The sequence below is a fragment of the Delphinus delphis genome, chromosome 6, assembly GCF_949987515.2.
Source record: "Delphinus delphis chromosome 6, mDelDel1.2, whole genome shotgun sequence".
Lineage (NCBI taxonomy): Eukaryota > Metazoa > Chordata > Mammalia > Artiodactyla > Delphinidae > Delphinus > Delphinus delphis.
Window position 1 is genome coordinate 13,179,126 of NC_082688.1, and position 26,148 is coordinate 13,205,273.

Here is a 26,148-nt window from a genome sequence, read left to right on the forward strand (position 1 = left end):
GGATTGAATTTCAGCTCAACCGAACTGAGATGCTTCCTCATCTGTAAAATGAGGATGATTCGGTACCTTCCTCTCAGAGAGCTCAGTGAGAGTTGAATAATGAGTGTAAAGTGCTTAGAACCCGGCTCAGCGTTCAAAAAGTAGTAGCATAAGCTGCTGTTCCTGCTTTGTTGCTGTTGTTATTATTATTATTATACAAGGTACAGATTCCTGCTCTTCAGGAACTCAGTCTGGACTGGGATATATGTAATTATATGTAAGTAATTAAAGGTGGAAGTAAAGGTGCAGAAAAGAAGCCTGATAAGGGGCTAAGGGGAGCTCAGAGGGAGTGAAATGTCTTCCGGCTGAAAGAGCACTGGGTGGTGGCTAAGCTTTTGTGTCAGCCAGACTTGGATTAGTTCTGGCTCTGATCCTTAGCTTGAGCAAGAGATATCATCTTTCTGAGCCTTGGTTACCCTCCCTGTAAAATGGGAATACCAGTAGAATCTACAGGGATGCTGTGAGCGCCACCTCCTTCCCTCCCATGATCAGCCAGTTAAAGCACACATCCTTCATTGCCTTGAAACCACACCCCCTCCTTGTCTTTCTAGCCACCCTCACTGCCGCCTACCCCGGCCAGACAGTCCCTAACTGGGGAGGAATCCAGCCAGTTGCCATCCCTACCACTGTCCTTGGGCTGGCGTGGCTGGCTCGGTTACAGCCCCAGCAGGGTTGCAGAGCTGCTTGGCACTGTGTCCTCATTCCTGGTCAGTGTCCTCTCCCAGTGCCCAAGGCATCTGCTCCTAACCTGGGTGGCTGTCACGTTGCAAGCCTGCAAGACGTTCTCATGAGTGACCTAACTTCCTATCTCATAGGAAAGGGAAGCCACAGAAGATAACACGCTGAACTTCCTTCTCATTCCTTTCAAATGTAGCTGAATCTTCAGCCATCTTTGAAACCTAAGGAGGAAAAAATTTCTGCAGGACACTGGAGAGATGCTCTTGCCTCCACTTCATTTTCCTTTGTTTATGCAAGGCTCTCATTGAAGAGGAGGGTAAAGATTTTTATAGGGAAGAGGGCAGATTAATATCTAGAGAATATCATATTCTGTGTGAGATGGGCAGTGTATTAGTCAGGATGGAGTATGGTATGCTGCAGTAACAAACAACCCTTGAATCTTAGGGGTCAAACCCATAAAGGTGGTTTGTCTTTTTTTTTTTTTTTTTGGCTGTGCCTCCCAGCTTGTGGGATCTTAGTTCCCCAACCAGAGTTTGAACCTGGGCCCTCAGCAGTGAGAGCACGGAGTTCTAACCACAGGACTGCCAGGGAATTCCCTAAAGGTGTATTATTTCTTACTCTAGTTAATATGGGCATCTGGGGTCAGCTTGGGGCTGTGTTCCTCATTCAAGGAATCAGGCTGATGGAGCAGTTACCTCCTTGAATGTACTTCATGGCACTGAGAAAGAGAGCCCTAGAGGGTCTTCCCCTGGCAATTAAATGCTTGGGCCATCTCGTATCTTATTGATCGGACTAGTCACATGGCCCTACTCAACCACAAGGGGACCAGGAAACGAAAGCCTACCATGAAGGTGGAGAGCAGGGACTATTTAGTAGAACAGCATTAACGACCAGCCCAGGTGGGCCACTCCTTTTTTGTGTGCTAGGTCAACTCTGCAAGCGGAGATGACCAGGCACGTGGCACAGACAGAGTGGGCTGTAGGCTGTCCTTGGTGAGTGCTAGGGAACCACACCCAGAGAGAAAAAACCCTAAAGGCACCTCTTAGCCCCAAGTGCTAAGCAGAACAGAAAGGCCTCCCCGGGGGAATGAAAAGCAGAAGTTCAGTGAAGAAGGCAGCAGCCCTGACGAGGGCAGGTGATACCTGCTGGGAGCTCCAGGTGCTAAACGCACAGGGAAGGCAGAGGCGATGGTATTGAACTGGGGTTCGCAAGCCACATTCTTCATCCCAGCCCCATATGACGTTTTGTAAGCGTGGCACACATCTAGGCGTTCTCCCTCCGTTTCTGAGCTATTTGATGTTTATGAGAGGGACGTTCTTTCTGAATTGGATGCCTCACTTGTCTCCAGCCCACACACGATGCTCACCTTTTCCCAGTTGCATTTCTGTATCCCATCGTGGCATCCAAAATCAATTCAAGGGCAGTGAGGGTAGAAGGGGGAGGGAAGGACAGAGACATGGCCCTCCCTGGCAGAGGCTTTTGGGGTTTTCTTGGGCATAAATAAGGAAACTCTGGGAGAAGACTACCGACTGCAGCCCTCAGCCCCTTCCCTGAGTTCTTGATTTCCTGTGCTGTAGTTAAGAGGCTTCTCGTCCTCGTCCTGGAGAGATGCCGGACACCTGGCTACTAGCCCCAGCCTCCTCACTTCATTGCTGAGTGGCCCTGGATAAGTTATTTCCCTGCCTTGGTGCCTCAGCTTTCTCATCTATAAAATGAAGCTGCTCAGAAGACTGAGGCCAGGCCTGAAAGGAGAGTGACCCTGGGTGGCGGGGGTGTTCCTGCAGCCACATGGGCGAAGAGGCAGGTGAGATTGCTCTCTGAGTCCACCAGAAGTCCGTGGAGCCTAGAGTAAGGGGGTGACTCATTGCTGTCACAGGACACTCACCTCGGTTGCAGGATGTATGTGGTGGCATGAGAGTTGGATTCTGGGCTCCACTTCCCACTACACTGAGCTCGGTGAGAGGGAGGCCGTATTGGCTAATCCTTGTTGACCTAGCAGCCCGGACAGTGCCTAGCACTTGGTAGGTGCCAATGTTGACATTAAATAAATATTTGCTTAATGAATGAATGAACAAACGAACACATCATTCCCTTCAACTCTGAATCATTGATTTGCAGACTTCCTTTGGGACAGGAGGAGGTTGAAGAAATTCTGGGCTCTACCCAAACCCAGCTTCCCACCTTGGGCAAGTCACCAGACTCCCTCTGTATGCAGGGACCCATCCTGCCTCACGGGCTGTGTCAGAGGCTCCAGCAAGCAGGAGGCCTCCTGAACACCCCGTGCCAAGGAAGAGCTGGTTGTTTTTAGGACGTGAGGACAAGTCGTTGTTTGACACAGAGCAGGTGGTGCTGGAGCCTGTGAGGTGGAGAGTTCTGGAATAATCATCATTAGGAATTGAGTAGCTGCCGTCTATTGGGCACTTGCTCCAACATCAGGCCTTATGCCAAGCACTTGATGTGCACTATCTCATTTAAGATGGTCTAAGAGAGACATTGTTATTCTCATTTTACAGAGAAATCATTTTACAGAGAGAAATCAAGTCCCAGGAGGTCAAGTGACTCACCCAAGGCCACACACTTAGTCAATGCCCAGGCCGTGCTCACTCAAGTGCAGGCTCTGACCTCTATGCTGTACGGCCTCCTGCTGCTATGATGAGGTAGGGACAGTGCTTGTCTCTTAGGAACCGGTGATAATAATACAAGTTGCCTTTTCCTAAGTGCCTATGAGGTACCAGGAACTTTACAGATGTTATTGTTCATCCTTTCAACAACTCAAGGAGTAAGGAATTATTATCCCTGTTTTACAGATGAGTAAACCAAGGCTCAGAATGTGAAGTGACATTTCCAGGGTCACACAGCAAGAAAGTAGGGAGCGGGGCTGGAATTTGAACTCAGGACTGGCTCATCCCAAGAACAGGCAGAGAAAAAGTCATCTCCATTGTGGGCTCCATTAAGAGGTTGTTTTTTGGTTTTGTAGCTGTTGCTGTTGTTTTTTAGCTTCCCACTCTAGGTTCCTAGAACGTCATCATTAGAGATTATTTCTTGGAAGGCCTTTTACGCTCAACTTACTACAAGAAAAAAATCTAGTGGAGGGGAAAAAAAAGAAGCCCGAGACAAAAACAACCTCAGGATTTTTCAGTAAATTCTTAGACTCTTCATACCTCCTAGCCTACACAGGGGAAGCAGGGTGAGCTGAGATGATCTCAGCCGCAGGCGCTAAGGGGGACAAGTTGGGGGTGGGGGCGGAGATGCGTCTGGAGGGACTGGGCTTGTGTCACCTCTTGTGGCACAAGCGGCCTCAGAAAAGAGTCTGGCGGCTGAAGCCGGTATCCTGAGGCACTGGTTGGTAGTAAACACAAGCTCTGCATCCTAGAGGGTCCGAGGGGACTTCGCTGAAGCCTCTTTATTTTATTGAACAGTTTTTACGTAGAGTGACCCTATGATTTATCCCCCAGACCTACACACCTTTGAGAGTGAAAGGGGGCACTAAAACATTGACCTGCAAACTGATCCACCACAAGCATAAATCGGAAGTGTCAGGGAAAGCACCTTGATTTCACAGGCCCTGAGAAACTACCCACACCAGGAAGGGTTGCTGTGAAAAGCCAAAGCCCAGATGTCAAAAACAGGAGGATGGCAACACAGAACAGGAGAACAAGACGAGGGGTAGAGAGGAGCAGGGACGCCCGCCAGGGGACACCCGTGCAGCCCTGGCTCTGCCAGCACCAGCCTGGTTAACACAATGGCAGCAGCTGAGGTCCGCAGAGAGCACTTGGCGTTTGTGGGCACACGTGTCCCTCTCAGCAGACTTGGGCTTGACAAGCGCAGGCAGTGGATGTGATTCATTCTGTGCGCACCCCAGTCCCAGCAGTCCCAGGACTGAGTAAATGTCCTCCAAGTGTTTACCGATGGAATAAATGCTTGTGGGTACGGCTTTCCTGAAGTGTGCCAGGGAAGATGATGTTTTGCTTGGAGAGGAAAGAGTCAAGGGTCCTATCTCTGAGGAGCCGTTAGGGTGAATGGGAAAGGCAAGGCTACACGGACAGGTAGAACTTATGGGTTCTGCTATATCTGCTGGTCTGTGTTACTCAACCTCTGAGCCTCAGATTCCCTGCCTGGGGAATGGAGGGCTCATTAGTGATTGTAGAAAGGGTTAAATGAGATGGTGTATGTAAATGAAAGGCAGTCCTTATTATTAATAATAACATCCTGGGAAGCAGAGCTCAGTTCCACACTGAAAAGATGTGTCTTACAATCAGAAAAGTCCAGAGATGAACCAGACTACTCGGGTGGGTGGTAAACTCCCCCTCACTGGAAGGCTTCAGGCAGAGGCTGTTCGGCATGGATGCTGTAAATGGTGTGGCCACCTTTCGGAGGGGGGCTGGGCCAGCAGGACACCGGGAGAGGAGAGCTGACAGATTACCACTGGTGTAAAAGCCTGAGGGACTTGAACGCCTTTGGATGAGAGTGATTTGTTTATGTCACTGTTCATGTCACCTGGAAGGCTGTGCTGTCGGCCAGCCAGGGGAGCAAACGGGGTCAACAGGCTGTGACTGGGAGCTGGCCCCTTGAGGCGGGGGGATCTCCTTCTAGGAGGGAGAACAGGAAACAGGCAGAGGTCCCTGAAAACTTCCACTTCTTCCCACATGAAACGGCCCCTTGCTGGTTCCAGGGCCTCGCATTTTGGCTGAGGGGGAAGGAGCCTTCTTTAGACCCTGACTGCTCAGCTGTTCTGATGGGAACCAGGTAGAGCGTTGGATTCCGCATGGCTGTTGGCTCGGGCCACCGGCTCCCTCCCCAGAGTGCCCTCCCTCCACCCAAAGGCTGTCATCTCCCCTCTGACTCTGGTTTCTGGAGCCTCATCACATGCTCTGAACGCATCAACTGCTCCTCTGGGGGCGTTATTCGCTGAGAGCGTGTGGCTGGGCATGACGGGTGCCGTGAGCCCCCAGAGCTGGCATGCGATGCAGAGTCCGAGACACCAGCCCCACCTTTTCATCTGATTGGGGAGGGGGGTGGGAAACAGCGAGGCACACACAGGGAGTTGCTCAGAGTTGGAGGCACAGCAGGGAACAGGACCTCTGTCTGTTGCCACCCCTCGTTTGCCTGGCAATCCCACTCCTTGGGATTCTCAGGCCCCAGCACCCTTGCCCCCGGAACACGACCCTCCCTCCACAGCCTTCCCTCTTCCGGGGGCAAGTGAGGCCAGAGGCAGCCAGAGGAGTGTCATGGGGCGGAGTTGAGCTGAGAATTCAGATGGGGCTAATCCCAGCATTCTTTTTGTGTGTGTGTGTGTGCGCGCACTACGCAGGCCTCTCACTGTTGTGGCCCCTCCCGCTGCGGAGCACGCTCCGGACGCGCAGGCTCAGCGGCCATGGCTCACGGGCCCAGCTGTTCCAAGGCATGTGGGATCTTCCCGGACCGGTGCTCGAACCCGTGTCCCCTGCATTGGCAGGTGGATTCTTAACCACTGCGCCACCAGGGAAGTCCCCTGTCTCCTCACTTTTTGCACAAGGGGAAGCACCTTCTGCCTGTCTTGGTGGCATCCCCACCTCCATCCTCCCTGAAGCCTTCCTCCACAGCCTTCAGCTCTTCCTCCACAGCTCTTCAGCACCTGTCCTTTCCCTCCTCTGAACCTACAAACCCTCCTCTCCGTGGCTCTGTCCCATCAGGGGTTTCCCATCGTCAGCAGTGTACTCAGGAGTATTTCCCTTTTTCTCCATGGCTTCTCTAACTGGACCCTCTCTCCAACCCTTCCCAAGGCAAGTTGCTGGCAAGAGGTCCTTGCACTCACTGACGTCACTTCCTCGCCTGAGGTTCTTTCCTCGACACACTGCAATCTGGTACCCGACTCCAAGCTTCCATGGGTTTTTGATGCCAGCTGCCCCTGGGGGCCCCCTCTTCTTTCACATCTTTCCCCTCCTAGGGTGATCTTATCCACTCACATCTCTATGTTGCCCAGAGCTGAATGTTGGCTGACCTGCAGCATCTCTACTGGGCATCCCACAGAGCCTGTCTCAGGGAGGCGTTTCTCTTCTTCCTATAATCCTGATCAAATAGAGATGCTCTAAGGATTCCATCCACTTTCCTCTCTCTCAAGACCACCTCCACGTCCCCACCTGCCTCCAACCTTTGGCTTTCAGCTCTGTAATTGTATGCAGGTGGTTCTGCAAGTGTTTACAGGCTCCCAACCAATAGCTATTTGGATAACTGTCTCTAGTGGGTAGAATTGTGGCTACCAAAAAGATGTGTTCAAGTCCTAACTCCCAGTGCCTATGAATATGAGTTTTTTTGGAAATAGATTCTTTGCAGATGACTCAAGCTAAGATGAGGTCACACTGGATTTGGGTGGGCTCCAATCCAGTGACTGGTGTCCTTATAAGAAGAGGGAAACTTCGACACAGACACACACACGGAGAACACTGTGTGGCGCTGTAGAGCGCTGGGTTATGCTGTCACAAGGAACACGCCAAGGGTTGCTGGCAACCACCAGAAGCTAGGAGAGAGGCATGTTGGGTTCTCTCTCATGACCTTCAGAGGGAACCAGCTCTGCCAACACCTTGACTTTGGACTTCTGGCCTCCAGAATTGTGAGAGAATAAACTTCTGTTGTGTTAAGCCACCCAGTTTGTGGTACTTCCTTACGGAAGCCCTAGCAAGCCAATATACCATCCATCTGTCCGTCCATCCACCGATCCTCAGGACCGCCTCTGTACTGGACCCTGTATGAGGACCACCAGGGACCTTGAGTTAAAGCAGAGCTCCCTGCTGCCCTTGAGAGCTTGCACGCGGAGGGCGAGATGGACACTTGCACAGCAACCTGTGCTCCAAGTAGGCTGCACAAGGGCAGTGGGAATTTGGGAGAGAGGATCAGCTCCAGCCGGGAAGCAGATCTCAGAGGAGGTGATGTTGAGCTCTGAAGGCTGCACATCCATCAGCCAGATTTGCAGAGCAAGTGAGAGCAGGATCTTCACAGCCAACCGAGCCCACGTGGGTCCCCTCCAAGGAGCCATAGGGATCCTGGGGAAGTGCTGCTTCCGCTTCGGTTAGCGCCCACATGGGGTGTAAGGCCCAGATGGGGAAAAGGATGTGCCTGGAGCCACACGGCCTGTGGAAGCAGGTCACTGGATTTAGAAAGCACTTTCTTGGGCTTTCTTTTATCTGGTTGTATTATTGGTCTTGACTTCAATTTTTAAAACATTTTCTTCACTGCAATCCAACCCCTTCCGCAGGCTCTTTGGAAAGAAATGCTTCTGGGGCTGGGCTGGGCTGGGCTGGGCTGAATGGGGCAGGCCTGCCTAGCCTCCTTATCTTCACGGTTGCGTGAGTCCTCACCCCGGCCTTGCAGTGAGCCGGGTTGGGAGAAAGTTCTCTGTGGCTCTGGCAGCCTCGGAGTCCCCTCTCTCAAAAAACTGGTTTCCCTTCTCTTTGCTTGGCTGAGTTTCTCTGTTTTGGGGCCAGAATTGTGCCCCATTTCCTCTTTTCTTTCACCGGTGTGTTTGGGGCCTCCTTTGGGAGGGTTCAGAAGGGCTCCTGAGTGGCCTGGAGGTTCTGTGGCATCCTGGCCCCTGCCTCCCAAAGCCAAAGCTGGTTGGTTCATAAGGTGACCCCCACAGGACCTCCTGGGGGGACCGGGCCTGAGCAGAAGAGGATTTACAAATCCTGAAGGAGGGGGGCTGCCTGCCAGCCTGTCTTTAGTGAGAAGGAAGAGAGGGGTGAAGGCCTGTGCAGACAGGCATGCCAGGTCGCTGGGAGGCAGGAGAAGCCCACCTGAAAAGGTCCAGTCACATCACCTCCTCCATGAAGGCTTCTGAGATTCCCCTGGTCAGATTTCTATAAGAGCCTGATCCACAGCTGTACCCCCAGATTCAGGCTCAGGCAGGGCAGAGTGGAGTTGGGAGGGACCGTCCACTCCACAGATGAGAAAACACAGGCACAGAGAAGGGAACTGGACATGGCTGCATCACACAGGCTGGTGATAACGGAGCAGGGGTTCAAACAGTACTTTTAGTTTCTGGTACAAAATGATTTCCCTTAAAAAAAGAGTCATCTGTGGCCAATATATCACATTCCGTAATCAGAGAAGTGCTGTTTAGGTGCAGTTATTTTTCTCTTACTATTATTTTTTATTTTTGGTCGCACTGGGCAGCTTGTGGGATCTTAGTTCCCCGACCAGGGATCGAACATGGGCCCCCTGTAGTGGAAGCGCAGAGTTCTAACCACTGGACCACCGGGAAGTCCCAATTTTTTTGTCTCTCTTTTGAAAATCTGATTTCGATCTGATTTGGGCAGAAGTTCCCCAGTTTACCACAGACCCCATCACTCCCTATGGCATTATACCTGGTCAAATTCACACAATTCTGCTGCCCAGCTGGCTCCTGGCTTTCATTCAGCATTCATTCAACATATATCTATTGAGCGCCTAATAGGTGCCAGGTGCTGTTCCAGGTACTGGGAAGACCCGGAAGTGACCAAGATGGAAGACAAGCACCCCCCACCCCCCAATAGCTCTTGGGTTCCAGTGGCATTTGGTTCACAGCCCCTGCCTTCTTCTACATCCGTTAGCATCCCCAGTTTGGTCTGGCTTCACCACCATCGGGGGTATAAGAGGTTAAGGTGGGATAGAATCATGGAAAAACCCTAAACTTGTCTTCCATTCCAGGGTTAATGACTCAGACCGTACACTTCTGTAAGGTTCTTACTTTATCCTCAGTTCCCTTCCTTATAACTTGGGACTGTACTCTTCACCCTACTTACCCTCCTAGGGTTGTGTAAAAGTATATGGGTCGTTGTAGACAGCAGTGGGCTCTAAACAGGGCATGATGGTGACCTTGAGGGACGCTGAGCTTCTCACCTGTTCAGGAAGTAGTTCTGCTCTGAGGCAGGGCACTGGCCTACTGGCTTCAAGCCTCTCTCCATTCAGGGAAGGGTGAGAATTTCTAGGGGAGTCGAGGGCACCCCCTGGCACCCACCGCCCGATTGTGATAAGAACAACCAGGTGCCTCTTTTTCACCTCCATCTGGGGCCAGCAGCCTGAGAGGAAGCCAGGGAGGGTAGAGGGGGAGGGGAGACTCCTCGGTTGGGGAAATCCAGCCACCTGTATTGGGGGCTCAAGCCCAGGCTGTCCTCAGAACCCAGTCCTTGCCCCTCGGTGGAAGCTCCTCGTACCTTCCAAGCTGTCAACAAAGCCAGCATCTTCCTTCTCTAGAAAGAGTCTGACCTACAGCATGAAGAACCAAGGTCAGCCCCAGGGAGGGGCTTCCTGGTACAAGGGGTGTGGCTGAGGCTCAGGACGGAAGCTTCTGGAAGCAGGGGGGGCGCCCCAGCACGGCTTTGGTGGAGTCTGTCCTGGAGTTAGGTGGGATGGAGGCATAGCTCAAGAAGGTTTGCTGTGCGTTGCTTGGAAAGGGTCATCGTGATTTCATGTTTCCAGCTCTTCTCAAGGAAATAATAGACTTGGAGGTGCAAACTCTCCCGGGTGCAGTTATTTGCCACATGGGCTTTCACCAAGATCATTTCAGCGCTGATGCTCACAGGTGTGTGGCAGTACTTAATGGTAATGGAAACATTGGCTGGAACCTCTCCTTCCCCACGTTTCCCCAACCTGGAGGAATACATGATCAAAATTTTTATTTCGTACACCGATGTAAAATCGAGGGAACGGCAACCTTGGATTAATTGAACACTAGAGACTATCAGTGATGGAGAACCTCAAGCACTTTTCAAGGAGTAGCTCCTTAATTCTTGCAACACTGGGTAATATGTATCTCTATACCCTTACCATGTGCCAGCTACCACACAAGTACTATTATCCCCATTTTATAGGCTGTAGAAACAGAGACACAGAGAAGTTAAGTAAGTTGCCCAGGATTGCACAGCATATGGGGCAGAGCCAGGACTCAAATCCAGGCAGCCTGGGCCCAGAGTCCAAATTCAGAACCACCATGCTCTAAGCTCCTGGCCTACCCTGAGAGGTGGGGACTATGATTACCCCCAACACAGAGAAGGGGAAACCAACCAAATTGCTCCAGCACTCACGAGCATCAGCAAGAATGTCTTTTATAGGGCTTCCCTGGTGGCACAGTGGTTGAGAGTCCGCCTGCCGATGCAGGGGACGCGGGTTCGTGCCCCGGTCTGGGAGGATCCCACATGCCGCGGAGCGGCTGGGCCCGTGAGCCATGGCCACCGAGCCTGTGCGTCTGGAGCCTGTGCTCCGCAATGGGAGAGGCCACAACAGTGAGAGGCCCGCGTACCGCAAAAAAAAAAAAAATGTCTTTTATAACTGCCCTGAACACATTCAGGATTCAACAAACAGTGACAGCCTGAAACTTTTGTGTCTGTAGCATTCTTGGCCAAGAACAATTAATCCTCACACTTCCACAGAGGTAAGCAGGGTGGGGGTCTGATCCTTCGTGATTCCCGGCCAGAAGGGGTCTGGGATGTGAAGCCAGGGCATCTCCACACCTGGGCTGCAGCTCTGAGGCTGTGTGAGCCTCTAGGTTGGGGTGTGGCAGACAGACAGGCCCTGAATGCTGGCTGTCGTCTGACAGGCCCGTGGACTGTTAGGGCTGGAAGGGACCTTGGTGACCATCCGAGTGATGAGATTAGTCAGCCTGGCCGGGATGCCAGGCTCTTAACCTGGACAGCCTCTGGCCTCCTTTGATCAGCAGAGCAACATGGCCTGAGGCTCCCTTGCTCCAGTTCCCCGCCTCTCAATTAAAAACCGACCACAAGTATGTGCTCCTTTGTTTTGAGAGTCTGTGCTTCAGGGAAGGAGGAATTTCATGTTGGATCCTCTGGAAGTTGAATTTTCTGCCTTCCAGGTTTGCATGCTCTGTCGAGCTGTGGTTAACCAACCTGGAGCTTCTGATTCCACTAACCTGTAGAGTGTCCCCCGGGGGCAGCTCAGGAGGAAGGGCGGCATGAGACCCACCAGCTGGTGACCTCGAGCAAGTCTCAGAGGCTCTCAGAGCCTCCCTCCCTTCCCTGACCCCTGGGTGGGTGAGCCTGAGGACTCACTGAGCTAAAGGCGAGAGGCTGCTTTGTAAACTATAAAACGGAAGACCCGTGTGATCAGTGCTTGCTCGTAGAAAGGACCGGTTTATCTTAGCGCAGCTCCTTAGCCTCCAAAGGCTGTCATCTTTCCCTTCCCTGTTGACCACAGTACAGATGCCTGGATCATTTAATGCAACAGATCTTCCCTGAGCCCATAGTGAGGTGCTCCGTGGTGCTCGGTATTGGGAGGTCCACCCCAAGAGAAGGAAAAAAGCAAGGTCTATCCGTGACCCTGTGTCCTGAGAGCCAGAGTCAGGGAAAGACAGAATGCCCCAGAGAATGCAGTTTCCAGCAGGAGGGTTTCTGTTCACTTTTGCTCTTAACATACAGAGAAGGGACATTTGGGATGAATTTTCACAAGGTAGACACACCTGTGTAACCACTACCTGGCTCAAGAAACAGCATGGAACTCCCCCGGGGCCCCTTCCCAGTCTCTACCACCCCCCTCTCTGACTTCTAGCACCACAGGTTGGTTTTGCCTATTTCTGAACGCTCAATGAATGGAGTCACCCAGGCCTGCTTTCGCTCAGTGAGAAAGAAGTGTGTGTGAGACGCATCCTGCTGCTGTCAGTGGCTGTAGCTGGTTACTTCTCGCTGACGTACGTGGACTCCCACGCTCGATCGCACCCGATCTGTCTGATGGTGCGCCTTGGGGTCGTTGCCAGTTTTTGGTGCACTGTGAATGTTCCAGTCCGTGTCTCTGGGTGAGCTTATGTGTACTTTCTTTGAGGTATAGACCTGGGTGGAATAACTGGGTTGTAAGGTGTGGCTGGGTTAGCTGTAGTAGATGCCGGCAGGAAGGATTTAAGTAAGTAGTTAAGCAGCACTTCCAGACCCTGAAGACTGGTTGACTAGCTCATGCCCGCAGAGGAGGGGGCCGTGAAGGCTCTGGAGAACAAGAGGAAGAGGCTGGGTTAGGCATCCCTTGGAGGCTGGGGGGCAGTCCTTGGCCCCTTTCCATCTGGTTTTGGTCCCGTCTCCTTGGTCTGTCTGGGGTTTCCAGTCTGTACTCCCAAGGAGGTGTCCAGGGCCACTTGGGAGAGATGGGTAGGGGGGCTTTAAGCTTCATTTCCCTGCATCAACCACAGCTCCCTGTGTCCTCTGTTTCACATAGGGGTTCTGAGAATGACTTCATGTGCTTTTTTTTTTTTTAAAGCTTTCGCTGTTTCAATATTTGAAAATCCACCGCTGTGAGGTCCCTTCCAGCTGGGAAGTTCTATTTATGGGAGCTGGAGGTGGGTGTGGGAAGGGTTAAGCATTATTCAGCCAAAGAGCAGGGTTGGGCCTCAGTGACCTTTTAAAGTTCTTATAGCTCGGCTTGTAATGCGGGCGATCTCAGAACGTTCTATAAAAATAGCGCTCAAACAAAACAACTTCTGAAGCCTAAAGGATGTGGAAGAGAGGCTCGATGTGGAGGAACGTTTAGGTGGCTGACAACAGGAGTCTTGAGGACTCTCTCCTTCAAGCACCCCTCTCCATTTTTTTCCCTTCCTTTTTAACTCTCCATCAGCTGTTCCTGGTAGCTGTCACTTGGGGTTGTTTGGGTTCAGAACGGTTCTCATTTTCGCCCAGGAGCGGGTGACGCAGGTGGCCTGTACGTCTCTCCCAAGGGTGGTGGCCTTCCCTCCTCCAACACCAGCCCTAGTTTGGACCTGTAGTGTCGCTTGGTGAGGGAGGCCGGGCCGTTCCCGGGCCCAGAGAGGAACGTCTCTGCCTTGGCATGCAGCTCTGAGTCAACAGGCCTGATAAACGGCCCACTTCCCAGGGCCAGCAAGGAACGAAGCCCTGACTGCTGCTGCGGGATCCGTCTGCCCCCCTCTTCCCGAAACAGCTGTTTATTCTTTTGACAGGAGTTGGAACGGAGCACCTTCCTTTCCTCCCAGCCCGGCCTCCTTCTGCAGAACGGAGCTCAATAGAACTTTGTTGTTTTGCCTTTTACTCTGGGGGGAGAGAAGCAGACGATGAGGTACGTGACATGTTGAAATGATTTACCTCTGCCTTGTCGGGGTCACTGGGGGTTTTGTGAGCCAGCTGCGGCGTGCATGCCCCTGGGGGAGGAACCGCGCTCTCCCCCTAACTGCTTGCTGGTCCCCTCGGTAGTTCTAGAAGAAGACAGAGTCCTCCTCTCCCCGGCATCGGATCAAGTGGGTGCTGGTGGGATGCTGGTCCAGTCCCTGTTAGTTTGCTGCCCCTGGCAGGACCTCACAGGGTGTGGCTGCAGCCTGGGGTTTTCTGTGCAGGACTCAAAGTGCCATTGCAGGGGCAGGAGGGCGAGTCTTGGGGCCCAGGACCTGCGTTGCGGGTGGATGCAGAGCCCTCTCAGGGCAGCGCCGACCCTTCATTTACCTCCCCTTCTTTCTCTTGGAAAAACTCTTGCACACTGATTTCTGGGCCAGGCAGCAAGGAAAAGCTGGCTGGATCCAGGCTTCAGATTTCCTGAAGGGGATTCAAGAAAGGGCACTACAAGACGTCCCTCCGAGAACAGGTTGTTCCGTCTGTGATGGCTGGAGCGACAGCTAGTTGTATATTTAGTCTGAAGCTTGTCTCTTGTTTTCCTCCGTCTGTGTTTACTCTGACCCTTGTAATGAAAAACATAACTGGAAACAGCCCTCCATGCACTTGTTTTCCCCCACGAATTATAACATGTTTCTCCCAACAGGGAGCATTTCCCCGTAATGCCCACCAATTTAGAGAGGTTTTAGGATAAAGCGGCATTCTCCCTCCTCACCCTCAGCACCACCCCCTGCCAAAGCTGGGCCTGGGAGGCACAGGGTCTGCCTTTCAAACACACCACCCACCTGTGGGTGAGCCCAGTGATCTATCTCAGCCTTTGCCAAAGCTCAGTTTCCTCAGCTAAAAGCCGCTGCGCTGACCAGGATGAGGGATGAATAGGATGGAGTGAGTGCGGAAGGCTCCCACACCAGGCACACAAGAGGCACCTGGAAATGGCAGAGGAGTTGAGCCAGTGCTCACCAGCTGGTCCAAGGAGAAGCTAGCCCCTCAGTGAGTCTAGCCTGTGATTAGCTGGCTTTGGGTCAATTGCTAAGTGGTAATCATGAAAGGCAAAATGAGAGGATGTTGCAGAGAGACATGGGTGGTTAGTCCATGGGTAAGCCTGCATGTTTACTGAGAACAAAAGAGTTAAAAGGGTGGACACTAGAGGCCAGCTCTCTGGACCTGAATCCTGGCTCCACCACTTTATGCTGTGTGGCATTAGGCAAGTCACTTAACCTTTCTGAGCCTCCATTTTCATATGTGTAAAATGAGCATGATACTAGAATGCCTTCACAGGGTCGTTGTGAGGCTTACCTGAGAGATTACTGGTAAAGCATTTAGCCTGGGGCCTGGCCTGGTTCAGTTGGGGGGCATCCAAGTGTTGCAGGGCCAGAAGCTTATTCAATTTTCAGGGTCCGCTTTAAGAAAAAGAATGCAGAGTTGCAAGTATAATATTAGTGTGGAAGTGAATGCAGTCGTCCCTCGGTATCCACAGGGGATTGGTTCCAGGATCTCACAGACACCAGAATCTGAAGATGCCCAAGTCCCTTACATAAACGGCATAGTATTTGCGTATAACCTACACACATCCTCCTGTTCACTTTAAGTCACCTGGAGATCACTTACAATACCGAGTATGATGTAAATGCTATGTAAATAGTTGCATGGACGCAGCAAATTCAAGTTTTGCCTTTTGGAACTTTCTGGAATTTTTTGTTTTTTAACATTTTCGATCCGTGGTTAGTTGAATCCGTGGATGTGAAACCCACGGTTATGGAAAACTATTTAGAATGTGAGGAGACATCCCAACAAATAACAAAAATTGACTAATACTCCACATAGGACAAAATCCAGAAAACATCCTAATAAAATGTGGAAGTAATAGAAAATGATCAGTATTGCTCAGCTGTCTGATGCCCCTGTCGTACTTTGGCTGCGTGCTCCTGGGCTGCCTCTCTGCTGATTTTGTAGTATCATTTTTAACAGAGACAAAGACCAATCCGTTTTGCCTCTAGCATGGTTAGTCAGTGGTTGCTTTTTATAGCTGCGAGTTTAGAAGTTTCTTTCAGCTTTACAACTTGTTATCGGTGATGCCACGGCTGTGAACCTTCTGGCACTTTCTTGCTCAGCTGGCGCCAGCCAGATCTCTGAAGAACTCAGCTCTTCGATCCTGGATGGCGGGAGGGGGGTGTGGGTACCAGGTGGCTGTGAGGTCTGGATCACTGGGACCCCTGAGCAGGGAGCAGAGTAGCAGCTAGTTCAGCTCCTTCTCTTGTGGATCAAAGTGGGGGGCTCCTGGGAGCTCAGCAAGGCCTAGCTGGGGCAGGTTGTTCCTGGGACCCAGGTAGGTCTGCAGGGAGTGGGGTCAGTATTCAGGCCCCACCTGCAGCCCTGGGACAGGCACCCAGGCTGGAGTGATTCCCTCAGGCAGGAGCAGTGCCTCGCCTCGGGGCAGCGTTTGGGCTTTCCCCACTCTCCACCCCAGTGGGAGAGCAGGCCCAGTCTTGCCGGGGGGTCCTGACTCAGAGGTTTCATAAACTTCTGGATCAGTTGGCCTGTGGGCTCAACATGAGTTGCTTGGCCGTCCTCTCTCTTGATCATCACTTCCAGGAATCTGCGGGCCATTGCAGCAAGACGAGCTCCATGTGGCTGAGTGAACTTGTCCTCATAAAATGAGACTTCCAGCCCTGTGGCTGATTTCTCATCCAGGTCCTAGGTCCATCAGGAAAGCCTGAGGACTTGTTTCAAGGCTGGGGAGACTGAGGCCAGAGGAACCCGTGACCCTGGTTCCCAAAGCCGCTCTGTGTGGGAGCTGGCGTGACGTTTGAGCCGCCGCTTCCTTCACTGCCCATGGTGAGCCACGGGGGCAAAGGCCATGCACAGCGGCACCCCGAGCTGGGGGCGGTGGGGAGCCGAGCTGACCGTCACAGCATCACCGCGTGGCGTGGAGGGCTCTCGCTTGACTCTTCTGTGTGGTGCTGCCCTGGAGGGCCAAGTCTCCTCTCGGAGGGAACCACAGCTCTGCCCTCAGAGCCACGCCTTTCTGAATCTCTCCCCTGAGAAAGCGTCATCCTTGTTTCCACGGCCATTGGTGGAGCAGTTACTGACCACCAGTCACAATGTGCTGTGCAAACATGTCTCCTTTTGTCCTTTCAAGAACCCCAGAGGAGGGCGTTTGAAGCTCCATTTTTGTCTATGTAAATAGAGGCTCAGAGCCAGAGAACTTGCCCCGGGTGGTGCATATAGGGCTGCAGGTTCTTAGCGGAGTTTTGTGCAGGGTGACTAATACCCAGTCAGCTCCTGAGCCCTCTCCCCACCCCCTTAGCTGCTTTGTTTTGTTTGCAACACTTGTGGGTTCCAGGGGCAGGGGGAAGGATCACGGGGAGAGAGGAAGATTCTTCAGCCTGCAGGAAGGTTTGGTTTCCTCTGCCGCTGCTGTTGCCATTCTCTCCCAAGATAATGGCTTTTCCAGGGCTTCTGAGTGCTGTGATTCAGCTGAGATGCTCACCTTTTCCCGACATGGGATGGAGAAAACAAGGGCCACGAGAATTCCTTTCAGAGAGGAATTCTATCTGGAAGGAATACCTTGACTTAGATCAGTTGGGGTGAAACTAGGAGATTCTCTGAAGTCGTGGGTGTGTGTATCATTCTGTGTGGAAGAATTAATTTATGGGCCACATGGAAATGTCTGACACTCCAGGCAAACAGAAGTGGAAGAGGAGGCGGGGGGAGGGGGCGAGGATGGCGGAGGAACGACAGGCTTACAGTGTGACCCTGCCTTGCGAAATGCACCCAGGTTTTTAGCAAGGAGTGTGGACTGAGTTCTGGGAGTGGCCCAGGAGCAGCCTGTGCCAGTGGTGGGATGGATTCAGAGGGAAATCGCAAACACCGTGACAAGAGGGCCTGGGAGATGCTGGGAGGGCTCAGGTGGAACTGCGCCTGGCTGGGCTCACATGATCCTCTGAGGGGTGGGGTCCAGGTGACTCAGCTAGTTACACTCTCCCATATAAGGCAGGGTGCTAGTACTCTGTAGGTCCTAATTCTGTGCTCAACCCCTTAAATGGGATATTTGGAAGCAACCCCAACTTTCCTACTTGGTGGGTCAGAGAGTCAACCACGAATCTTCAGAATGACACAGTTTTGAAAATTCTGAGAGACAAACACATCAGCGAAGGGCTTTTAGGCCCCATTGGCTGCCAAATGCCTCATTTTATCCAGAGAGAAAAATTAAAATGTTTTAAAAGACCCGCTGGCCACCCTGCCAACCTTTCTGTCCCCAGACACTGGGGTTCCAGATTCCAGGAAGCGTGTATACACCCATTTCCAGTGCTTTGCTAAAGGATGTGAGATCGGCTCATTTGCACAGCTTCCAACTGTAAGTTTCCAACAAGAGTGATGCCTGGCCGCAGCAAAAGTAAGCAGATTCATGTCATTTATAGAGTCCAGAAAGAAATGGGCTTCTAGAGTTGCCTCTGAGGCTAATTTCTGAAATTAAAAAATCAAACAGCTGCATTTGGAGAGGGGATTAGGGGGTGTGTCTGATTTTATATCAGGCTCTCCCTGATGTAAGCGTCCATGTTCTCTACCATGAGAGCTTGTGCGTTTCTCTATTTAATGTTTCTTACACCAGGAGAAAATTTGCGTTTGATCCTCAGCAGGTGGGGTTGATAAAGCTTCGGATGGCCTGGGCTTGATCAAAGAAAATCAAAGTCGCCTGGCATTGCCAAGGGGCTCTTAATCAGGCTGCAGCACAGAACAGCTGGATAAACCTTTCGAGTCCCGAATCTGCATCAGTTTGCACTTTATTGTTTAACATGTTCTTATTCCAAAACCCTTATTCTTTTCTCTCAAATATGCTCTGAGCTCTTGCTAACTACCAGGCACTGTGCTGTCTTCACTGGATCCTCCCAACAGCCTGTTTTATGGATACCACTAGTAAGAACTAGCTTTTTTTTTTTTTTTTTTTGCGGTACACGGCCCTCTCACTGTTGTGGCCTCTCCCGTTGCGGAGCACAGGCTCCGGACGCACAGGCTCAACGGCCATGGCTCACGGGCCCAGCCGCTCTGCGGCATGTGAGATCCTCCCGGACCAGGGCACGAACCCGTGTCCCCTGCATCGGGAGGCGGACTCTCAACCACTGCGCCACCAGGGAAGCCCGAACTAGCCTTTTTTGAGCATTTATATGGTGCCAGGCACGATGCTAAATATTTTATGGATGCCAACTCTTACAGTCATCACCATTTTTAACCCCATTTTAGAGACGAGGAAACCCACCTAAACGTGATCCATTACAGGTCCATCATCCCTTTTCTGAATCCCTAGGGCCAGATATGTCGGAATTCAGAACTTTTTACATGCCGGGTATTTATCATATTATGTAATGCACCCGTGCAGCAGGAGCAAGCACGTAACAAAATACATCAATATTTATGCAAAGAAACATTTAAACAGTCTCACTAAGTGGGATAACGTTTATAAATAGCCTCATGTCTGTTAGGGCCTGATGCCAATTGAATTATAAACAGGCTTTTGGTTCTCAGAGCTTGGAGTTGGGTGAGGGTCTGAAAAGATGCTTACATGTTCGGAGTTACCCATTTTCATGTGTCTCAAATCCCCGCCTCATTCCCAAGCTCCTGTGTTCTATCACCATCCACACTTCTCTGGGGCTGAAGACAGTGGCAGAGAGAGATGGCCACAGTCTCAGTCCAGATCTGTTTGCTTCCACACCCAGGCCTTTCCTTGCACTCAGTGCTAATGCTGTTGACATAGAAATCAAGTGGCTTCTTCCAGCAGCGGGGCCGAGTTGCATGCAGCCCTCTGCATTTTGTAACTTTGCTGTGGGCCCCGGGCTGTCTGTGCAAGCTCACGAGGTATTCACAGGGAAGAAGCTTGAGACCGAGGTTTCCCTGTGGCCCAGAAGGCTCATCTTCTCACGGTCTCTGGAACACCACCGATCACAGTTGTATCTGAAAGCTGGAGGTTGAGTTATGACCTTGAGTTCAGCCCTGGCTTTTCCATTTCCAAACAGAACGCACCTTTTAAGCAAGAAGGAATAGAGGGCTTCCCTGGTGGCACAGTGGTTGAGAGTCCGCCTGCCGATGCAGGGGACATGGGTTCGTGCCCCGGTCCGGGAAGGTCCCACATGCCGCAGAGCAGCTGGGCCTGTGAGCCATGGCCACTGAGCTTGCGCGTCTGGAGCCTGTGCTCCGCAGTGGGAGGGGCCACAGTGGTGAGAGGCCCGCGTACCACAAAAAAAAAAAAAAAAAAGAAGGAATAGAGTGTCATGGCTGATCCCATACCTTTTCTTCTTTAACTGGATTTAATAATAAAGGTGATGGAGCATGTGAGATCCAAGCCGGGAATCATCTCAGAACGCTCTTTGAAAAGAATTGGAGAATAACCTGTCCCCTGAAAGGACACATCTCAGTGCCATTCTCATTTTATCTCATGCGCTCACCAGACATTTATTGACAGCCCCGTCTGCTGTCTGTGGGGTACTGGGGATTCAGGGTTGAATAAGAAGACATCCTTCCTGGGACTTGCCTGGCAGTCCAGTGTTTAAGATTCCATGCTTCCAGTGCAGGGGACATGGGTTCCATCCCTGGTCAGGGAACTAAGATCCCACATGCCACGTGGTGTGGCCAAAAAAAAAAAAAGAAGAAGACGTCCTTTCGGCCCTCAGGAAGCTCAAACGAATGATTAGGGGAGACAGCCAAAATGTGGACGTTACCACATGAGCCGCCTCCCAAGGTGATGTGTACAGCAACGTAAATAAAGTGATGAGGGAGCTGGAGGAGAGAAAGGGGGCTTCGCTGGTGGTCAGGGGTGGAGCTGGGAAGTGGCTTCCCCAAGGCGATGACATTGGCTCCCACGTGTCCACTCTTGTGTTTTCTCCACCTCCTGGTCCTCTCCTTCTCGCCCCCTCTTCTATCCTACCTCTAAGTGTTGGCATCTTCAAGCTTCAGCCCAGGGCCCTCCTTCCTTTTTTTCTCTCTACATTCTCTCCTTGGTAATCGAATTCATTCCCTTCACGTTAAATACTGTCCTGGGTCCGTGGACAGCTCCTCCAACTGCACAGCCTGCCCACATCTCTCCCGTGAACTTCAGGCTTGGAAGTCCACTTGCTTACTCGTCTCCATTCAGGTGTTCACACACTCCTCAAAATACACACATCCAAAAGGCAATTCATGGTCATTATCCTTCAAGCCTGTTCCTCCTCGAACCCATTTGAGGAAATGCTACAACCCGCCTGCTTAAGCAGAAACCTTGTTTCTTCCCTCATCCCTGATGACTAAATTACCAGCCAAATCCTATCAGTTCTGTCTCCAAAGTATATTTTGAATGAAGCCACCCTTTGAGGCAGGCTACCTCCTCTTTGTGACCATTAAAATAGTCTGCCCTTGTCCTTTTATCCGTTCTGCATACCCAGCGCCCAGATGGGTCTCTCTGAACGAAGTTGGATGAAGTGATTCTTCAGCTTCAGATGCCTTGGTGGGTCCCCACCCACTTTCCATGCCTTTCCAGGCTCTGACTGCCCCTGCCCACCCTCTGACTGCCTCCTACCACCACCCCGCCCTCGTTCCAGCCGCTCAGGTGGGACAACTTCGCTATTTTCTTCTTGTCCAGGTTTTTTGCTTTTGTTTTATTCCAAACACAAGAAGCTTTTTCTCGGTCAGCCTGGTATAGATGCTGTTTCCGAAATATTCTCACCCTTTCTCATGGCACTTTTCATCCTTTTCCATCCTATCTTCATCCCGTGGGAAGCTTTAAAATCACCTCCCCAGTGAGGGCTTCCCCGACTACCCAAATTGAGGTACTTCCCAAACCATTATTCCATACCCATCACCCCTTCCCCCTTCAATCACAATTTCATGCGGCAATCAGGAAGTAGTTATATACCTACTGTGTGTCGATTGTGTGGGTGTGGAGAAGAAGAGCTGGCTGGGAAGTGGTTGAGTCTGGATTGTAAAGGACCAGGGAGTTTTCCCCTCTGAGGATGGGCATATAGGCAGTATATCAAGGGCAGCAGAGCTCAGGAATGGATGGTTCCCCAAAATCACATGCCAAGAGGTGGGGCGATCTGAGTCAGAGGCAGCTGGCGTCCATGGGAAACATTAGCTAGACCCTCACTCTAGAAAAATGGTACAGATGAACTTATTTGTAAAGCAGAAATAGAGTTACAGATGTAGGGAATAAACCTATGGTTACCAAGGGGGGAAGGGGGGATGGGATGAAGTGGGGGATTGGGATTGACATATATACACTACTATGTATAAAATAGATAACTAATGAGAACCTACTATATAGCACAGGGAACTCTACTCAATGCTCTGTGGTGACCTAAATGGGAAGGAAATCCAAAAAAGAGAGGATATATGTACACATATAACTGGTTCCCTTTGCTGTACAGCAGAAACTAACACATCATTGTAAAGCAACTATACTACAATAAAAATAAGTAAATAAATAAACAAACAACCCCCACTCTCCCACGTCCATGGTGAACCTTGTGATCAATCAGGGTACTTTCCCTCTGAGCCTCAAAGTGGCCTTAGCGTCCTTCCCAACCCAAGCAGCCCCGTCAATTCATTGAACTGGCTAATTTGCCATCACAGGCCTATGCAGTTTAAGGTAGAACATGCTCCTTAGCTCTCGTTAAATATTCATCAACTTTTCATTTTAGAAAGGATATGGGTAGAAGCATTTCTTAAAAACCATATCCCATTCTCAACATTTAATCTATTTTTCCCCCTCTTCTTTTCTTTTCCCAGGAGAAAATAATGAATGTCAAAGGAAAAGTGATTCTGTCAATGCTGGTTGTCTCAACTGTAATTGTTGTGTTTTGGGAATATATCAACAGGTAATTATGAAACACGATAAAGTGATGTTAATGAAAGTCTCCTCTAATCTCCAGGTATCAGCCAGGTCAGCAGGTTGAATTAAAATTAGGATTAACTGACACCATAAAGAAGGGGTTCCATCCTTCCTGTATCCCTGAGCCCTAGACTGTCTTTAAAATCATTAGATCTTTTTTTTTCTTTTTTAAAAGATTTATTTATTTTATTTTTGGCTGCGTTGGGTCTTCATTGCTGTGCACAGGCTTTCTCTAGTTGTGGCGAGCAGGGGCTACTCTTCGTTGTGGTGCGCGGGCTTCTCATTGTGGTGGCTTCCCTTGTTGAGGAGCACGGGCTCTAGGCGCGCGGGCTTCAGCAGTTGTGGCACGTGAGCTTAGTTGCTATGCAGTATGTGGGATCTTCCCTGACCAGGGCTTGAACCCATGTCCCCTGCATTGGCAGGCGGATTCCTAACCGCTGTGCCACCAGGGAAGCCCAGAATCATTAGATCTTCATGCACCTTCTAAGTAATTAATTATCTTCCTTCCGCCATGTTCCTAATGTCTTGATTTTTATACCTTTGCGGTTCTGGGTAGGCTGGAGCCAGAAACAGTAAGGTCATATTAAGACCAAAATGTCATATTAAATTATTTATATGACCAGATATGGAAATTACCTTAAGAAATTTCAGACAGGAATTCCATGAGAAATCCACCCTGATTTTTGCAGTCCTAAAATATTTGCTAAGTTTAAAGGAACAACTCAAGGTTGTTGACTTTGGTGCAAAATACACTCTGAATTGCTGGTGATTCATTTGTGCCTGGCAAAACTTTGGGGTATTTTGTCTTTCTTTTAACCCTGGAAAGCAAGATGAATTAAATATTTCTGAGTTTTCAAGTTCATCAGTGGATTCACCCCAAATATTTGAGCTGCTTCTGTGTTTTTGGAAACTACCAATGCCTCGGAGATTCCAGCTGCAGAGGCCTCTGACAGAAAGGAGTCTCCGCAAGTGCCTACAAAAATGCATGATGGTTTTGACTTAAGAGGCATTGGTACAGCTCAGCCTTTCTTTCAAAAAGGCCACCTTAGGGCTTCCCTGGTGGCATAGTGGTTGAGAATCTGCCTGCCAGTGCAGGGACATGGGTTCGGGCCCTGGTCTAGGAATAGCCCACATGCCGCGGAACAACTAAGGGCGTGAGCCACAACTCCTGAGCCTGTGTGTCTGGAGCTTGTGCTCTGAGACAAGAGAGGCCGTGACAGTGAGAGGCCCACACACCGCAATGAAGAGTGGCCCTCGCTCGCCACAACTAGAGAAAGCCCTCGCACAGAAACGAAGACCCAACACAGCCAAAAATAAAATAAATTAAAAAAAAAAAAAAAAAAAGGCCACCTTCCAATTCTGGGCCAGGAGAGCTGTCTCGTCACCATTGTTTTTTTTTTTTGTTGTTGTTTTTTTTGTGGTACGCAGGCCTCTCACTGTTGTGGCCTCTCCCGTTGCGGAGCACAGGCTCCGGACGCGCAGGCTCAGCGGCCATGGCCCACGGGCCCAGCCACTCCGCGGCATGTGGGATCTTCCTGGACCAGGGCACAAACCCGTGTTCCCTGCATCGGCAGGCGGACTCTCAACTACTGTGCCACCAGGGAAGCCCACCACTGATATTTTCATGGTGAAGTGTCTTAGAAGCCTCCCAAGTTCAAGATGATGGCCTGGATGAACATTAGAATGTCTCTTTCAATTATTAACTTCTAAGATTTGATGAGCCAGCAGGACAATCTTGGCCGCTTATAAAGGAACTGCACTTTCAGGTACATCAGTAGAAGGAGGATTCTCTGGACTCCAGAGCTATTATTCCCTGGGTTGCTGCATAGATCTCACCGCTTCTGGAGTGTTATCCTGTTTCATTCTGAACAACTCATTTTAAGAAAAACAAGACAAGCTAGAGAGTGACCCTGTTGAAGTGGTCTATAAACCAGATCTTTTGAATTGAAACTGTGGGCACTTAGTCCAAAGAAAAGATGACTCAGTCAGTGTTGGATGCAGGGAGTTCCCGGGGCTTCCTTAGATACTTGAGGGCTGAGGAAATATCCTCGCTGAAGTCTGGAGCTAGGCTGCCTGGGGCTGGTCCTGTGCCACCACTTACCTCCTCTGTAACTTTGGGCAAGTTATTCAGCCATACTGTTCCTCAGTTTCCCTATCTTTAAAAATGGGAGAACAAATTTATGGTTACCGGGGTGGGGGGAAGGGTGGGGGGAGAGATAGTTAGGGAGTTTGGGATTGATGTGTACACACTGCTGTATTTAAAATGGATAACCAGGGCTTCCCTGGTGGCGCGGTGGTTGAGAGTCCGTCTGCCGATGCAAGGGAAACGGGTTCGTGCCCCGGTCTGGTAAGATCCCACATGCCGCGGAGCGGCTGGGCCCGTGAGCCATGGCCGCTGAGCCTGCACGTCCGGAGCCTGTGCTCCGCAGCGGGAGGGGCCACAGCGGTGAGAGGCCCGCGTACCGCAAAAAAAAAAAAAAAAAAAAAAAAAAGGATAACCAACAAGGACCTACTGTATAGCACAGGGAACTCTGCTCAATATTACGTAACAACCTAAATGGGAAACGAATTTGTAAAAGAATAGATACACGTATATGTATAACTGAATCACTGTGCTGTACACCTGAAACTATCACAACATTGTTAATCAACTATACCCCAATATAAAATAATAAGTTAAAAAAAATAAAGAAATGACTGATGAATAGGGGGGCTGTTCTCCCTGTCTTAGTGAGTGTATTTGTGGAGCAGACCAGTTTGTATACCTGTAAAAGCTTTAGTAAACCTGGATTATTTTTTCTTCTAAATGGGCATAACAGTAGTACCTGCCTCATAGGGTTGGTGGATTCAATAAGTTACTGTGTATAAAGCACTTAGGGCAACACACTCAGTAAATGCTAGCTGCTCTCACCATTATCATCACCATCCTTACCGCCATCCTCATCGTCTGCTCAGAGGGCAGAATAGGACAGGGGATTTTGGCAAATAATAGAAGGAAGAGCTCTAGCAGTTGGAAGATTCCAACAGAAGAGCAAGCGCCCTTCGGGTTCCTCCCCTGAATTGAGTTGCTTGTGTAGGTAACCTTCAAGCTCTGAACGCTTGGTTGGATAACCTTGGTGTTTTGAATTGCAGCCAGAGTCATACTTCCATATTTTGGGTACTTCACAAAATTAAATTATGGGAGCCAAAGGCCCAAATGTGCATCTTGGCACTAGCCTCCCATAAAGAGGGTTATTTCTCAGTGCTGGGCACACTCTTCTCTGCACAGTAACTGGAGCAGGTTCTGGCCGCTCTTCAGGGCCATAGTCTGGCACCCAGACGGCTGCCACAGAATTCTTCAGTGTGAGGAATCTGTTTGAATGTCTGCAAGAGGTTTAAAAGGCAGCAGATTCTTTGCCACCCTGTGAATTGACCATGTGATGATCTGAGGTGAGCTGAGGGCACTAACCTTAGACAGGTGGGCAGCACTGTAGCTAAAAAGGGTTGTAAAATAACTCAATCGGACAC

The 26,148-nt window shown here is 50.5% G+C and overlaps 1 protein-coding gene across 2 annotated transcripts in view; it reads left to right on the forward strand.

The window, feature by feature from the left end:
• Positions 1 to 26,148, forward strand: part of GGTA1 (glycoprotein alpha-galactosyltransferase 1 (inactive)) — a 66,171-nt gene that overhangs the window by 20,677 nt on the left and 19,346 nt on the right. For both annotated transcript variants that reach the window (XM_060014215.1, XM_060014217.1), the window contains exons 2-3: positions 13,622 to 13,737; positions 22,539 to 22,627. In XM_060014215.1, coding sequence (XP_059870198.1) covers positions 22,548 to 22,627 — 80 coding nt within the window. In that variant the 5' untranslated portion in view covers positions 13,622 to 13,737; positions 22,539 to 22,547. The remainder of the gene's footprint in view (positions 1 to 13,621; positions 13,738 to 22,538; positions 22,628 to 26,148) is intronic.